This window comes from Haliotis rubra, unplaced genomic scaffold (assembly GCF_003918875.1).
Source record: "Haliotis rubra isolate DU_JTF1 unplaced genomic scaffold, ASM391887v1 Scf303, whole genome shotgun sequence".
NCBI lineage: Eukaryota > Metazoa > Mollusca > Gastropoda > Lepetellida > Haliotidae > Haliotis > Haliotis rubra.
In genome coordinates this window covers 1,087,208-1,104,631 of record NW_025766973.1, presented here as the reverse complement: position 1 = coordinate 1,104,631, position 17,424 = coordinate 1,087,208, and the positions used below count along the sequence as shown (strand labels likewise).

At 40.3% G+C, this 17,424-nt stretch overlaps 2 protein-coding genes across 3 annotated transcripts in view; one reads left to right on the top strand and one right to left on the bottom strand.

Moving 5' to 3' along the window:
• LOC124282775 (protein CIP2A-like) overlaps positions 1 to 10,186 on the bottom strand; it is a 29,631-nt gene extending 19,445 nt beyond the window's left edge. Inside the window, 5 exon segments of the mRNA XM_046718802.1 lie at positions 131 to 159; positions 1,357 to 1,516; positions 5,562 to 5,599; positions 5,602 to 5,698; positions 10,078 to 10,186. Coding sequence (XP_046574758.1) covers positions 131 to 159; positions 1,357 to 1,516; positions 5,562 to 5,599; positions 5,602 to 5,662 — 288 coding nt within the window. The 5' untranslated portion in view covers positions 5,663 to 5,698; positions 10,078 to 10,186.
• A 60-nt stretch (positions 10,187 to 10,246) lies between these two features.
• Positions 10,247 to 16,841, top strand: LOC124282811 (probable methyltransferase-like protein 25). Of its 2 annotated transcripts, XM_046718843.1 has the most exons (7): positions 10,247 to 10,513; positions 11,181 to 11,912; positions 12,248 to 13,139; positions 13,609 to 13,724; positions 14,501 to 14,671; positions 15,163 to 15,309; positions 15,807 to 16,841. In XM_046718843.1, the coding sequence occupies exons 3-7, from the start codon at positions 12,917 to 12,919 to the stop codon at positions 15,894 to 15,896; spliced, it is 747 nt and encodes a 248-aa protein (XP_046574799.1). In that variant the 5' UTR covers positions 10,247 to 10,513; positions 11,181 to 11,912; positions 12,248 to 12,916; the 3' UTR covers positions 15,897 to 16,841. The 2 variants fall into 2 exon arrangements, with proteins under 2 accessions (XP_046574799.1, XP_046574798.1); XM_046718842.1 differs by lacking the exons at positions 13,609 to 13,724; positions 14,501 to 14,671; positions 15,163 to 15,309; positions 15,807 to 16,841 and having other exon boundaries at positions 12,248 to 12,921.
• The last annotated feature ends 583 nt before the right edge of the window (positions 16,842 to 17,424 follow it).

Below are 17,424 nucleotides of genomic sequence, written 5' to 3'. Positions count from 1 at the left end.
CACACCACACACTAGAGAACTCTAGAAGCTTGTTGGCATTACCTCTGAGATTTATTACCCACGAGGTCAACGTGATGGGTAGTTGCATACTAATCTCGTGACGCCACACGAAAGTGTCGTGATCGCTGACCTGTGTCGTGAACGACTTGACCTGAGATTCTAACGATTTGATTGATAACCGATGACCTCTCAATTAGGTCATGTTCTGACGTAACTATTTTTTCATTCATAACAAACACGCGAATTCATTCATTCTACAACTTAAATGCATTGTGGAATGTAAACATTGCGAACGCTGCCGTGGTCGCTGTTTAATTGTGAGTCGAACTGAGACATTATATCCGTTTAAAAACATAAACGCAATGTTTCCACCAGTGATGTTAGCCAATGAAGCAACTGGAAACCAAGAAACGGGTGCTACGGAGTAGTTTACTGTAGAAGGCTGTACGAGGCGATGACAACTGACATGCATCGCGGACGCCGGTTACCAAGGCAGTGACGCCATTACAGTGTGACGCCATGCAAATATTGTACTACAGTACAAACTCTTCCGCAACCCTCTTTATGAAACCGGTTTCGGTTTGAAACCAAAACATAACAAAAATACGCTTATTTTGTCAATTTAATGCATGTAAGACGGGTAATAAATAATACCACATTACTGTCTACATTACATACGAATTATAATGAACTGTGGATCTTCCTATATTATCTGACTTCGATTCCTCGCCACCGGGTCAGATACCATAGGAAGGACACTCGCTTCAGATAATTCGTATGTAATGAGACCTCGCGGTAGTATTCTCTATATATCCATCCATACAGTACATGGCCTGATGTCATTGTCAATACTTAGTCAAGCTGTGTCTCTCAGCATCATTTGCTTGTCGTAAGAGGTAACTAACGGGATCGGGTGGTCAGGCTCGCTGACTTGGTTGACTCATGTCATCAGTTCCCAAGTACGTAGATCGATGCTCATGCTGTTGATCACTGGATTGTCTGGGCCAGACTAGATTATTTACAGATCACCACCATTATAGCTGGAATATTGCCAAGTGTGGCGTAAAACTAAACTCACTCACTCAATCACTCTCTCACCAAGCATCATTTGCAGATGGCACACAGCAGGCACAGTGGGTTCAGAGAAATTATCAGGCAAATTACAAGAGTAACATTAAATTCTGCTGTGACCAAAATGGCAACATCAATCTTCATTTGTCTGAAGCCCAACGCTAATAAAATTAAGTTTGGTCAAGTAAGCTCAGCAATTAATAGCCCATAGTATAACAATAACATCCCCTGAAAATGATGCTTTGAGTATAGAATCAAAGGATTCTCATATTAGTTGAAGGTTACCTATTTGATTGAGCACCGTGAGACACTTGAGTACTAATCCCGACTTGGACTGAGAATCGTTTAGTATATCCACGATGCAGGTAAGACACTCTGTAGCCAGAAGCTGGCGGGGATTGAAGAACTTGAGGGGCAAAGTGCGGCCTATCACGCCATGAAGAATCTGAAATACAACAGAACAATGGTCATTAGGGCTGGCTATCAATACAGATCATATAGATTGATCATCGTAAACTAAAAAACATGTAATTTTTTAAGTAAAATTGATATTTTATACTTATCCTGACTTATGATCTTTGCTCATCTCCCTCTTCTATGTGAATGGTAGTGGAAAACTTGAATCCTTTGTAGTTCCCTTAAGCAGACGTAAAAGTACACTCACCCACGAGTTACCTCCCTTTTCCCGCACAAACAGTCATGTGTCCAGCCTTACTTGTCACTCTCTCTTGATTTTTCTGCTCATGCACCTGGATCTACTGTGAAATCCGAAGTGTTTCCAGCAGGGAGGTTGGGAGGGCTTGACCTCATGAGTCAGGATAAGTAGAAAATATCAATTCTACTTAAAAAATTACATATTTTTCCTTATCCTGACTCATGATCTTTGCTTATAAAATCCTTCGGATCAGGCCACTTCCTGGATTCTGTCCTGTATCCCCCCCCCATGGGAACTGCATAACGGCACTTCCTAGATCCTATTCTTCCAACTTCCTTTATAACTCGGGGGGGGGGACCACTTTCTTGTCTTACTTCTGTCTCAGACAAGTTGAATCTTGTAGATTCATGTGGCTTGAGATATACTAGTATCTTCTTCTTACTAGTTATCTATAACAACCCATATATTATGATAAGATCTTCATCATAAATGAGTTGCGACCCCTTCATGTACAGGTAAGATCTTTACCCGTACAGAGTCTTAATCACTCATGCTAGTCTGGCCTAGACTGTGAGCATGGACTTTCAAACTAATACTTTTTCCTTAGTAAAAGTTATCAACAAGTCAACGTGATAAAGGGTGAGATTTCCAACTCAGCACCTTTGTGGAACCGTTAGTTGCTGTGCTACAACGAGAGGCCCAAACTGGTGAATGCCAGAGACGTCTTCGGTGGCTATGTCTCGGAGGTAGTGGTTGGCAAACACTGTATCCGACTTCCAGAAGCAGCCCTCCATAATTGATGATATAGAGAAATTTCTATGTAGAGCTAGTGTTGACGCCAGTGCTCTGACTTCGTGTGGGTTGGAAGCTCTTGGAGGTTCTAGTCCTGCTGCTTTGTAGGCTCTCAATATAATGGCTCTCATCCAGAACAATATTGTCGTTCTTGAGACTTCTACTGATGTCTCTGTAGATAACGGGATGAACAGGCGCTTGAATTTTCTTCTCCTTGTTTTAGTCTTTTGAAGATATATCTTCAGGGCTCTGACAGGACACAAGGATAAGTCCTGCGTATCCTCTGGTCCAAGGATTGTAGAAAGCACTGGTACGTGGAACTGTCTATCTGGTTGACCAGGTAGTTGATTCTTGGCAAAAAAATCGCATCTGAGTCCTAGATGTACTGCAGCATGGTGCCCCGTGTCAAATCTAGTTCGACCAAAGTCTAGCGCATGTATCTCCGACATTCGAGCTGCCGTGGCTAATGCAAGCAGGAACAGAGTTTTCTGTGTAAGCAGCTCGAAGGTAGTCTGATCTAGAGGTGCATAGGCATCACTCGTGAGATGACGTAGAATTACATTCAGCCGGAGCTCTGAATTTCTTTTGCTGGTCCTCCAGTTTAAAAGATCTCAGCAGAGCAAGTAATTCAGGTACTTTCGTCAACTTGATGCCTGTCTTCATGGTGATCACTCTGATGGCAGCAAGATAAATAAAGTCCCTTTCAGATGTCTAGTATGTCTAAGATGACAAGGTATTCCTGCCACTTGAGGATCCACCAAAGCAATGGCACCTCCTTGCATAAGTTTCAGAAACTTCTGCCACTCTGTCAGCAGATAAAGTGGTTCTGTGTAACGCTAAGGTTACGCCTTGGCTGTCGGCGAGTATCCTCTTTCTTCAAACATGTTTTGATACCCACACGCAGTAGCTGCAGCAGCCTTGAGTTGTGCAATGAGTAGGTTCGCCAATCTGGTAACTTGATTGTTGGACTTGACGCTGTCAGATATTTTGTCAGGAACCGTTGCAGCGGTCTTAGTTGTAACCTTCCTGTGCAAGTCAAGTCCTAGGCCGAATTTAGTAGACTGAGTAGAGATTGCCATGTTCGTAGTGTTAACGGAGAGATGACTGCTTGAGGAATCATGGCTTGTATCTTGACCCAACGATCTTCTGGGACGACAATACGATTCTGTGTTGTGATAAATCTTATCCCCAGAAATTGTAGATCTTGTTTGGTTCCAACTCTGACTTCATAAGGTTCACCAGCCATCCTAGTTGAGTGAGCAACTTGATTGTGAAGTTCAGCTGTAGTCTGAGTTGACTGGCACTTTGGTGAACCTGAATGCCGTCGTCCAGGTAGAAGGCATTGCGTAGACCTCGATGATGTAGGTATGTGACTATAGGCTTGGTTACTCGTGTGATATTTCTGATGACGGTCCTGGTTAGAATATTGATGTTCTGTAACCCATGCTTGCCGTAAGAGGCTACTAACGGGATCGGGTGGTCAGGCTCGCTGACTTGGTTGACACATGTCATTGGTTCCCAATTGCGCAGATGGATGCTCATGCTGTTGATCACTGGATTGTCTGGTCCAGACTCAATTATTTACAGACCGCTGCCATATAGCTGGAATATTGCTGAGTGCGGCGTAAAACTCACTCTCTCACTATTTCAGATTGATTCAATTGAAACACTATCAATAACATTTCCAAAATAAAAGCAGGGATAGAAATACTTTTTGTTCTAAGTGTGCCCTAGGGCACCAGGCAAATATTTTAGGTGTGCCTTTAAGAAATCAGGTGTACCCAAGTGTTTAGAAGAAATGACTGTAGCAAGAATGGTGATCTTTTAAATTTTATTGTCAGAAAACAACAAATGTAACCAGTTTTCTGTTATCACTGATATGTCTTCTGTTTAAGTTGGCTTTCTTATGTTTCATTTGTTCTGCTTTCCCAACTCCTTTAAAAGCTAAGAATTGTGTGAGAGGTTCATTTTTTCAATAAATCTAACATACATAATTTCCTCTTCAATAACTGAACTATCAGTACTCCCAACACTCTAAATGAAAAAAACAACCAGATTTCTTTACATGAACCATCATAATTCCAGTGATTTCCTGGGCGATAAAGTCAATAAATGTTTTTGCTTGGTTGTCATTTGCATAAGTGTTTTGTTTGGTTATTAAGTGACTAAAGGTGTGTTATGTCTCTAAAAAATATAGGCATGCCATAGGGGCATGGCACGCTAACATATGGGGTATTTCGAACCCTGAAAGGTTAGCTCATTCCCAAAACAATACTTTAAATAATATCAGAGCTGAAATTAGTAATAACCCTTACCAAATGCTTTTCAATATTATTACCACATTTACCCCAAAATTAGTTGTTTTTCAGCCACAACACTTGTTCAGCAAGCATCAACCCCACTACTAGTTCACAGGACAGACACATGTGCCACAAACAAAAGCACATGAACACCAAATACTACAAAGAGCATGAAAGTCATCCAACAGTGATTTCTGAAGTATTCAAACTTTTTAGAGAACTCAGCTTGAATTTTATGCCCTAATTTTGGTTTTGCCATACTTGGCACTGTTTTACCCAAACTGCAAATTGATGGGCAATGTAAGAAAATAAAGAGATCATGCCTAAATGTTGAGATTTGTCACATCTGTAATACACCTCAAACACCCATTCATTGCAAATATGCAAATTTCATTATTATAGATGTCATTTTCATTACATATTGTATAACATGGATTATTTCATGAGTTCCTTTAATGTATTTCATGTTTCAGCCAATAAGATGCGAAAATACTCCCATTCTATTCGATCAAAGTCTCTAATCATACTCTCTTGAACATGATAAATAGCAACAATCGGTAAAAGTTCCTCTCGTTCCCCCATCCCAAATAATATTTATAAATTAATATATATACTAAAATGATTAAGAAAACTTAAAACAACATTACTAGAGAACTCATAAAAATGACTAAAAGTCCAAAATTAGAGTTAGGGTTAGGGTTGGGGGAACGGAAGGAACTCTCTCCCAACAATGATTCCTGTACCTCGAGTTGTCGCTGGAGGTAGATAAGGTTGCTGTTGCGCGACTGTTGTGGTACTGATTAGCGGCGATTGTCACCTGTTTCACACATGGAGCAGCCTCCATTCTTGCAGTTTGTTGGAATTGTCAGCTGAATTTTCTCTGCAGAAAAAAAATATTATTGTAGGTCAACAAAACATGACTGATCCTAGATTTTACCTTCAAACACTTGACGAACTTACATGATGTGAACACCACCTAAGCAAGACACCCTACACTAAAATACTGCTGTAGCTTGAATACTAATTAGTTGGTGCTATTATAGAATATATTCGCCACCTTGTTTTGTAACAATTTTACCATTTTTACCAATAATCCTTTCCTCTAATACTCAGGATAAGGTTCAGGTTTTAGGGTTAGGCTTAGGGTTTTGGTTAGCCTTTCTTTCTTTTTCTTTCTAGGTGAGGTGAAATTGGGTTTAACGTCGTGCTTGAGAATATTTCGCTCATATGACGACGTGCATGCGTATGTGTATGTGCGGCTGCTTGTACTAGCTGGTATTATAGTGCTAGCCCACTGAGATACCATGCCGCAGTGAAGCATGAATACCCCATTCAGACATATTATACTGACTCCGAGCCGACCAGTCCTTGTTGTACCCATTAATGCCAAGAGCCAGGCAGGGACCAACAAGTACCATATTTTAACGTCTTTTGGTATGACGCGGTCGGGGATTGAACCCACGACCTTCCGCTCTCCGGGCAGACGCTCTCACCACTACACCACGGAGGCTTTTTCTTTCTAGGTGGCAAACATATCCTATAGAGGCTCCACTTAGTAGTTCAGCCAGCTAAACGTCGTGTTCCTACCCAGGTACACGACGTTTAGCTGGCTGAACTACCACTTAGTTGTTATCACGAAAAGGTTGTCACTGAAAATTATACCAAAAGACTTTGGGGTGTTTGATAAGCAAGACCTAAGGATCGTAGCGATGGGGTGTTTGATTGGAAAGGTGAGCCAAGGGCTATTGATTCAGTTCGGTGTAAATTTCCCTAATCAATGCTACAGTCCGTTTGAGTCAGAAACGGACCGATGAATTGCAAATTTTATCTTTGTATAAAATTGCCACATAAATATAAATAGTACACGTTTATCAGTTACTAATACCCAACAGCTTTCTTATATTTGAAAATTGTTCGGACTCCACCAAAAAAGTTCTTTAAGAAACTATCATCCTTGAAAATGCAAAAGTTGTTATCTGTCGCGGCAGGGTGAAACTGCAGAAACAGAACAGCCACTATCTCGTAGTGCACGGGATACACATGCCTGATGAAAAATGAAGTTGAATGATGACGTGAAACAGTTGATGATTAAAGTGTACAATTTTTTCCGTGCTGAAGCCGAAAGGGGCAAACCATTTTATGCCATTAATAAATTCCATAAGCGGGCAGCAAAAGCTTTAGGAGTATCAGCAAGGGTACTGACAAATGTTCTGGAACACAAACATTGTGAGGGTGATGCGAAGCAGGTAGGGGTCGTGTCAAACTCACACAAATTAAAACATTTGGACAACTTTCAAAAGAACCTTGTAAGGCAGTCTATAAACAAGCTCTATTCTGAAAACATGTCGCTGAAAATTTTAAAAAAGCATTTGAAGCAAGAACACAACCTTAGAGCATCAAAGTACACACTCTGGCGACTCTTACACTCTTTCGGGTATCGTTATAAGAAAATTTCGGGGAGAATAGGTCAGTACTCTGTGAGCAGCCCTGATATCGCTCGTTAAGCGAGAAATAATTTTCTCAGGGTTATAAAGAAGAAGCGAGGAAGGGTTCGAGCCAGTGTACTTGGACGAGACCTGGGTCAATTCCTTGCACACTGCCAGCAGTCAGTGGGTACCCGATGGGGGTGATAAGGGGTCACGTAGAAAGCTGCCTCTAGGGAAAGGAAAGAGACTAATCATTCTCCATGCTGGTTGCTCCAGCAAAGGCTTTCTCCCAGGCTGTGACTTGGTATTCAGGGCAAAGTCCACAGATAACAGAGACTACCATTCCGAGATGAATGGTGCGGTTTTCCTCGATTGGGTTAAAAACAAGTTGGTACCAGCTCAACCAGAGAAGACTTTTGTCGTAATGGACAATGCCCCATACCACAGCGTGCAGGACCCCGACAGTAAATCCCCGACATCGAACAGTCGAAAAGGTGATATGATATCATGGCTCTATTCGACAAATTTCAGATCGCCACGGCCTTCAAAGGCAGCGAAGCCTCAGCTATATGAGATCATAAAAACCCACAAAGGTGAACCTTTCGACAAAGTTGACAGTTACATAAAAAGTAAGGGTCACGATATTCTGCGACTTCCACCCTATCACCTTAACCCCATTGAAATGATATGGGGAATTGTCAAAGGAGATGTCGCCAGATCAAACACAACTTTTAGATTACTTGATGTAGAGTTTTGGGAATTTTAATAAATTAAGACTGAAACTTTGGCAAAACTGTGTCAACAAGGTAGCACGTCATTGAACAACTTGGTCTCAGGATGGCTAAAACAGGCAACTGTGGCACCACTTGTCATCCCCTTAAGTTGTGACTACGACACTACGACAGACGAGGAACCGCCGAATAGATTTTGAGATGTCCCCCGCCATGAACACAGATAACAACTGGTTTCAATGGATAGTTTCTAACCCCAACATATATGTCCTTCCCTTCAACCCTCAATTTCAAGGCAATAAAAATCCCCTTTCCACACAAGTTGTGACTCTTGACCATCCTCATTATTTTAGACGAGTTCAAGCTGAAAACGATCAAAATGGTCTTCGAATGTCTTCATTTTTGACACAGTACTAAATGTCCCCGCCATGAATTTCAAAATAACATATTCTGGCTGTTTTACATGAAATCGTAAATTTTTCTCGGTTGGGATTTCTAGAAAATGCGCACTCGCCGTCGACAGTATTGAGACGCATATACACATATTTCATATTCAGCCGAAAACGCATCAATAAACTCATACATTTTAGACTCAAATGAGTGTGGTCTGTCACCAATGTTTCTAGATAAAAGAACATTTTTTGGTAACGCTGTGCTCGAAGACCGCGCTGGTTCAAAATGTAAACAAAGACAAAACCTATTTTCATTGTGTAGCATTTTCTGAAATTTTCCAACAATCCGCATTGCTTGCAATGGCTCAATACCTTTGGAATATGCATGGAAAGAATCGTAGCAAGAAATAGGAAATTATAAATAGATACAATGCAATGATTTGATAAAATTGTCAAAGTTTCCTCGCAGCGTGGCGCCATGTACGACTATCGAAAATCACGCTAGAACCAATAAATCGGTAATTATCTGGATTTCTGTCTTTTCTTTACATGTGTAGTCAGAATCATTTCTGATTACTTACATCTCATATTTATGGACAAATCGATCCCTCAATGGAAGGGTCCCCGAAAATCCTGTGTACCCTTGTCAACAAAGCCAGCCATTTTAGCCGTAGTACGTTTTCATGATAGTTCAGATATTAATTTTTATGAAACCGACTTCAGTGTTCAATATCATATTGCGATGGCAGTATTACTTGTGTTTTATTCTTTGAAAGTTTTGATTGTTTGAATCATATTTACATAGAAATTGACATTTAGTGCAATACACCATATTCTAAACCTTTACAAGTGTTATCAAACGTAGTCATAATAAATTGGCGTTAGTTTGCAACTAGCTATTTGCAGTTTCACATGAACAGGTTAATGAACGGGCTATTTAATTCAACCGTATAAGTAAAACTGATAATATTAATGAAAATGATTTATATATGGTATGAAATGTATATGCACACATTATTTAAAGGAATTGTCTTGTTTTTGCACATTTGTGTGTCGGGTTTATAGAGAAAACAATGATGTAAATTGATTGGCCAGGTGCTGGCTTGTCGGAAACGCTTTTATGATTCACTATCATTGTTTTCGATAATATAATATCTGACTCAACGGGACTGTAATAATAACACATAGTAACTCTCAGAGGATCAAAAGATCCAGTCTTATGGTTTTGTCTAAAGAGGATCGTTAAGAAGAGAACCAGAGTAGCTTTCACATGTAATCACGTTGTCATTTTTCTTGTAAATTGTGAAACTACCAAACCGCATCCGCAGTCTGACTTATAAAAGGCCAATTAACGCAGCAATGACATTTATTGCGAGAAGCTGCGCCCACTTTCCGTAATTGGCGAGTCATTTTAATGTTGAGCGTGATAACGCAGGACAAGCACATAAACCCAATTTTAGACACTCTTGCCGAGGGGGTAGTTGCACTTATATTTATGTACATTTCTGTGTACCATATGATATGCAATGTAAACATGCATTTATGTGGCATACTGCGTGTATTCTGGTGTCTACATAAAATTACTAAGTCAATGCCACGAAAACAGGTGACACAACATATGGTTGTCAACTTTTGGCCAAAACGGAAGACGGGAGGAATTCACACCAATCTGCTCTTCTAAGACAACTAAAACGATGCACTGTAACTTACACTTTTCTATGACTTTGTCAGCTTAGTTCAAGTGTCTAATGAAATGTCTTACAAACCACATCAAAATGCATAGCAATGTGCTTTGTTTACAGCAACCATTTTGAAAGTTTCAAACCTCGCGCTTTAGCTCTACTACGCATGCGCGAGATTATCGGCTCTGAATGTGAAATTTTATCGTCTGTCACCAGTTGGTCACCAGAAGGAAGAGTTATGGTATTTTCGAAGTATGGTATATTCAGCTAAGTTGTTGTGTTGGCGACATTTCAGTGTTTACATACTCCCAGTTTGCACCATCCAACATGACAGCGCCCATTTGGCGAACAACATGGGAAGTGCGTGTGGAAAAGCACCTTGCAATGGAGGAAAATTCCGAAACATAATGACAAGCTTTGGTGACTGGACAGGAATCATCATTTTCGAGAGTTAATGTGCATCTGTGAGTCGTATAGACCTAACATTCAATAGTCATAATGTGCCAATCAGCCAACCTGATCAACATGTGGCCACTGAGCATTCCCTAAACACGTGGACTCTGGTGACATGATCATGACAGCGCCAGAGACAGCAACTCAAACTTATGTTAAGGACTCTCTTAGCCTGCAAATTCATTAATTATCTGACTATTGATCAGATTCAAACTTCACGCTCTACACATATCACTTCACTCTTTCACATTTCGTACACACTAAACGAACGGACAGAGAGAACTGACTGAGTTTGGTTTTACGCCGCATTTAGCAATATTCCAGCAACATCACGGCGACAGATAGAAATGGCCCCTGAAAGTTTGGGGAATATATGGTCCCCAATTTTAGTGAAAATGGTCTGACATTTGAAGCAACAAAATTACCCACGCAAGCCTTAATCGGTAGTGATTTTCTAAAATGGAAATATGTTCTGAACTGATATGCTGCACATCACTGCTGTATTTAATCACTCACTCACTGTTCGATTCTGATTTTAGTTTTGGGAACCTTTCTTTTAGATACAGATAAAGACTTGGGCTATATATCTGTAAAGCCTGGGCCAGTATTGACACCTTAAGCTCAGATAGTCTGCCTAATCGTTGAACTATTTTACCATGTTTACGTGTGTCTTTGCAGATGCAGCTGTGAAGTTTTGATATGGCATCCAGACCCACTCCCGACAGTGGTGTCTCAGGTGGCTCCAGGGAAACACTGATCAGTAACGCCAAAGTAATGCTTTATCATTCCTGGTCTTTCTTAGCAGACTATTTGCCTCTAGCAAACTCGCAGGCATCAGATTTCATTGTTAAAAACTTATGGAGTCTCTATGTGCCACAGAACATTCAGGAAGAACTTTTAAAGATGTCAGATGATGAATTATCTTCTTTCCCGTCTGGCATGCTTGGAGAAGTGATGTCAGAATGTTATGGAAAGGAAGACAAAGGTGAAATGTTTAATGCTGAGCAAGCCAAAGCAAATATTAAATCGGAAGAAAAGTGGGAATCTTTTGATCCAGGGGAACATCGACTTGAATTCATTAAGTGTCAGTTCCTTGAGAATTCTTCAGTGTCAGCAAAAGGAAAAAAATCTGTTCATCTACAAACCTGTCCTATTTCCTGGAAGCATTCTAATTTGTATGCATTCACACAAGCTGCCCAGAAGCATACACTGACGTCAATGGATGTCTTAACTGCAGTTGGTGAGGTTGTCAGTGTGCAGAGTCATGCTGTACAGGATGATGATGATGTTGATGGTGCTGCTGATAATGATGAAGTGGATTGTGTGCTGATGTCACAGAAGAAGAGTCATGAGGTTGAAGTAATGGCAGAAGTTTGTGCACGCATGGCTGATGCTTTTAAAACTAATCTGGTAAGGGAAACATGCATTTGTAATTATTGTTTAAAGGAAGTTGTGTTTACCACCACTTATAACAGTTTGTGTAATTGAGTGGCAATATTGTGGATGTCCATCCATTCACCCAAAGTGAGTAGGCAACGATTTGAAGTTGCATCAACAATATCTTGGCCATGTTGTGACTCTTAATAGAGATCGTAGTTCAGTCCCAAGAATGTGTTCAGTGTGTGTGTACTGTGTAGGGAGTTTAGTTTTCTACAACCATGTTGGAATTGCTAAAATAAGCATTAAACCCATCCTACTCATTGTTTCATGTTTCAGAAATGTGATATGGGTTGGAAATGTTTCAGACTGTGGACCTTGGCAGTGGGAAAGGCTACCTGAGCACTCAATTGTGTTACAAGTTTAACCATCACGTCATTGGGATCGACTCTTCATGCACAAACACCGAGGGTGCCACCAAGAGGGCAGGCCGCCTAGACAAGAAATGGAGTGTCAGAAAAAACCAGCCAGTAAAACAAATGAAAAGTTCACAAAAAGACAAAAACCATCCATCAGACACTTTGCCTGAAACTAGTACTACAAATGATTTTGAGTCAAGTTCTTTTGTGAGTAAATGTTCAAGCTGTGATGTTGACAAACTTTCAGACAATTTTACTACATTTAATGTACATGATGAAGATGTGGCTATGCTTCATGCTGAAACAGCAGACATTAAATATTCAAACCAAATTGCCCACGATGACGATAGTTCCACAAGGCTGACTGGTTATTTTGAAAACTACAAGAATCAAGAAAAATGAAACAATTAACAGTGTGAATTTTCTGGAGCCAATGATGAAGTTATTTCAGTGGAACATTCAGACAGTTTGTGTAACCCGGATTCAGCTGAAAAGCACAAAAAGTCAAGCTCATTAAACCATACTTCTGGTGAAAGGATCCAAAACATTATCAGAGACAGGTGTGAACATGTTAAACAGGACAGGTTTGTCCCGCTGACAAAGTATGTTGATTGTAACATGAAGCTGATGGAATCAGTGAAAGAATCAGTAGTTAATTTGGGATTAGACCCCAACAAGGCCAGGCTGCTTCTGACGGGTCTTCATACATGTGGGGGTCTTGGTTCCAGTCTGGTGCGGTTGTTCGTCAACAGTCCATCTGTTCGAGCCATGTGTAATGTTGCTTGCTGCTATCATCTCATGGAAGAGGAGTTTGTTGCCAGTCCATTCAGTGATGATGCAAGTATGTTATAGGTAGGAGTTAAGGGTGGATTCTTAAGGTGATGCCTGGATTTGATTTGTAGATTGACATGATAGAGCCTAGTGACAAGCCTTAATTAATCAGTTTCCCAGTTAGCACAGACTGGTTGAAAGCAGCAACATGTTGGCCAGGTGGACATTGACAGGCTCTGTCACTTTTAATGTATTTCAAACTTTTAGGAAATTGAAATACAAGCCATCTCTGCAGAAGATCCACTAAGAATAGTAAGATTGTCTTGACTGGAGTCTGAGCTGTTGTCATATACCGTAGGTGGGAATTTTTCTGAGTGTAGTTTTAAACAACAATCTTTTATACTGATAAGGAATTAAAACAAAATGAGTGGTACCAAGTGAAAGAATATTGTGGTTTACTGTCATCTATGAGTTCCATTAGGATCATGCTAGACAGATGTGTATGTGTAGCTTGGTTACATGTGCATTATATCCTGCAGGTGCCCCCTCAGACTTCCCCATGAGGAGCTATCTACAGAAGGCACATATTGGCTTGGGGAAGGCGTCCCGGAACATAGCCTGCCTGTCTGTACACAGAATGGCTGCAGAGAAACAGGTGACTTTAACTTTTCATGTACATGGACAGTTTCATTAATATCAGTACTGAGTTGCTATATAAGTACTGAAACATGGAGAGAAGTTGCCCAGCAACTAATCCTGTTCGTAAGGGGTTACAAGATAGATCAAGTGATCAGGCCTGTCCACTTGGTCGATCAGTCACCGGTTAAATGATTGTTATTTTTTCTTATCCTGACTCTTCGGGAACTTCAAGGGATTTAAGTGTTCCACTGCCATTCACATAGGAAAGGGAGATAAGCAAAAAATTATGAATCAGGATAAGTATAAAAATATCAATTTTACTTGAAAAATTACATATTTGTAATAGCAGTTACTGGATGTTCTAGTCCAGACCCATACTTGGACACTGACTGCAGTTATTTGCAGACTGACAACATTTAGCTAAAATAATGTAGAATGAACTTGCAGTGAATTTGCACATGAACCTAATGCTGTGGGAATTTGGTGGTTCCCATGGTTACACTGTGTCATTTTAGTATTTTTACTGTGATGATACTGGCTGTTCATAGTATCGACCATTGGTTTACCTGCACGGATCATATTCAATAAACTGCTATGTTTTAGTATCCAGCTTTTATATTTTCAAATCATTGCATTAGAAACGTGCATTTGCGTAGGTGAAAGTTTCGATGTCGGGAGCTCATTTCACGAACTAGTGCTGCTCTATCAATCATGCTAGCATCTTTACAGATGTGACTGTGACTCTTACTCTTAATAATCATTCCTGTTGTGTAGCAAATGATCTTTATCCAGCTTCAGGGCAAGTCTTTCTACTCAAGGGCCCTGTTAGAAAAGATCATTCATGATGTGGTCGGAGATGTAGGAAATGGAGGTCAGAAACTACGGAAACTAGAGAAGCGAAGCAAATCTTTGTATGACTACATGGTAAAGGCATTCACAAGGCTGGGACTACCTACAGACAAGGTACATTGCAGGAGGAATGCATATATCTCTGATCAAACTGATGCTCGATAGATGTTAACTGCAACAGTATTTCTGGCCCGTGACGATCCGGGTTGGAATTAGTCTTCAGCAACGTCTCGTGGACTTGGTTGGTGCATGTCATCATATTCCTATTATGTAGATAGATGCACATGATGTCAGTACTTGCCATTATCTAGTTCCTCTTGATTTTCTACGGACCATCATTTTCAGCTGGTAGCTGGAATGGTGCAGAGTTAAACAAGGATATGTTTGTATTCGACATAAGGATATATTGGCATGTGTTAAGTGAACAAAATCATTTAGATTATAAAAACAGTCATTATGCATGGAAATGAAGTAGTTAATACAAGATATGGTAAAGTCTGTTCAAAACATGTATGAAACTGAATAATCCGTTTCAATTGAATTTGAATACTAGATAAGCCCCAGAGATTGTATGGAATACAGACGTATGTCCTGTTATTTGTCAGGTGACTCGAGACCTTGTTGAAGACTATGATAAAAGGTACAGCCATGTCCGTCACCAGCTGGCTGCATTTGTTCAGCTCCGTGCCGTCCTAGCTCCATGTATTGAGTCCCTCATCCTCCTCGACAGATACCTTTACCTTCTGGAACAGGTGAGTGAGGCCACATCCTCTCATAGCTTTTGGTAGTGAGAGGTCAGACTCCCTTTTGTCCAGTTTCAAGACCTGCAACTAGAAAACATTGTGTTCATGTTCATTCATCAGTTCACTTATGTCAATCTTGCACTGTTTGCAGTGTCTTAGCCCCAGTGAGGGCACAAATGGTGTTAGTCTCTTCAAATTTTTATTGGGAAAAATATTGAGTAAAATGTGGAGAGTATGCCTGAATGTATTGATTACCTAATGTTCCAGGATCGGGTGGTCAGTCTCGCTGACTTGGTTGACACTTGTCATCGTATCCCAATTGCTCAGATCCATGGTCATGCTGTTCATCACTGGATCGTCTGGTTCAGACTTGATTATTTACAAACCACCGCCATATAGCTGGAATATTGCTGAGTGGGGCGTTAAACTAAACTCACTCACTCACTCCATATTGTTCCCCACAAGGTTGTAGAACATAAGTCACTAAGAATCATCTTCTTTTTCAGGATGATATCCAAGATGTGTACCTCACACAACTATTTAATCCAGTTGTGTCACCAAGATGCTTTGCTATCATTGCCACCAAGAGAAACTAAAACTACCTCGAACAAGGATTTGATTCACTTCATTCAAAAGATGCAGAACCATCATTTCAGTCTTCAGGACAAGCTGGAAATGCCTACAACAATTTCATCACCATCATCAAGTAGACATGTTAACTCTGTGTTGTAATCTTTGTTCATGAAAACATTTCCACCACATAACTGCTTCTGTGATTCAATTATGTCCTTGCACTTTATTTGTGCATGGTTTACTGAGTCATTGACCTTCAAAACATGTTTTGCCAATCAGTTTGTATCACCTACCTTTACTCCATAATTCTATGCCACCAATTTTTTAACATACTGACCATATGATACATTATCAAAATACCTAAACCAAAACAAGAAGTCTAGCCTTACTTGTAAAATCTAAAGGGAAAAAGAGGTCCATTGGTTAGACAATAATCAATGGCTCTGTTGTATTTATGGTGATATTAAGGGACACTATGCTCTACAGCCAGATTCCTGCCATTTTGAAAGAAGTCCTTCTCCCACAAGATCTCATGTATTTGAAAACTTAATTTTTCATTACTCTTTCCTTTGAAACACTGCTCAAATGATGCATCAAAATATAGAATCTTACATAGTAACAAAGAAAATGTGTATATGTGCATGATATTTATCTAATCCTGCGCTACTTACTTCCTGCACTTGTTGCTTACGACTCGAAATGTAGCTGCTAAGTATACGTATATGGGGGTCTTACCACTTACCCAGCAGCTATTGTTTTAAGGTTCCAGATCAGTGAAGCGATATAATCCCCCAAAACAAAAGGTGCACCTGTAATTTAGTTCCCTTTGAGATTTCGTCACCCAGCAATCTGTGAGATTTGGTCCGTCACCAAAAAAGAAAAAGGTGTAAATAATCACCATTTTATTGACATTGACACACATTTTAGATATTTACTGGACATTTTACTAAATAAATACTTGTAAACTGAAGAATACAGGCCTGTTCCTTCTTTAAAAAAAGTCTATGATTTTGTAGATGTTGGGGTGGCTCTCAGTCGACACATTCAGTTTTCTGTGCCAGCCCTCAACATGGTTGGTCGTTCGTGGCTCTGTGGTCGTTCTGTGGCATAGTGGTTCAATGTTGCCATGGCCACCCTCCACCCAGTAGGTTGTCACATAGCTGGTGAAGCTGTTGATGTTGTCACCGGCCGGAGCATTTTCTAGGGCATGGAACCACTTTTCACTGACCATGTGCACAGGGACCAGTGGAAGGGCCATACCTCTCCACACGAGTAGCCCAACATCAGGGTTGTCCTTATATTTTGTCACTAAACCACATTTTTGCACTTTGTTCCCACACAGCTTGAGTGTAACGGAACAAACACCATTGTAGTTTGACGTCAGGAAAGATGGTGAAGAAGGCATTCTTGAAACGTTCTTTTTACATGTGTCACAAACTTTTCTTTTCCTGGATGGTTTATCTTCGTTCCCCATGATGTACAGACTCCCAACTTAAGTGTTAGCAAAAAACTGCATGTCAGCACTCTAGTGCGACAAGAAAGAGAAGGACT

Excerpts from the sequence above, each read along its gene's own strand:
- LOC124282811 (XM_046718842.1), top strand. The coding sequence starts at position 11,202 with ATGGCATCCAGACCCACTCCCGACAGTGGTGTCTCAGGTGGCTCCAGG. Across the intron at positions 11,913-12,247 it reads ATGCTTTTAAAACTAATCTG|ACTGTGGACCTTGGCAGTGG; the intron begins GTAAGGGAAACA and ends GAAATGTTTCAG.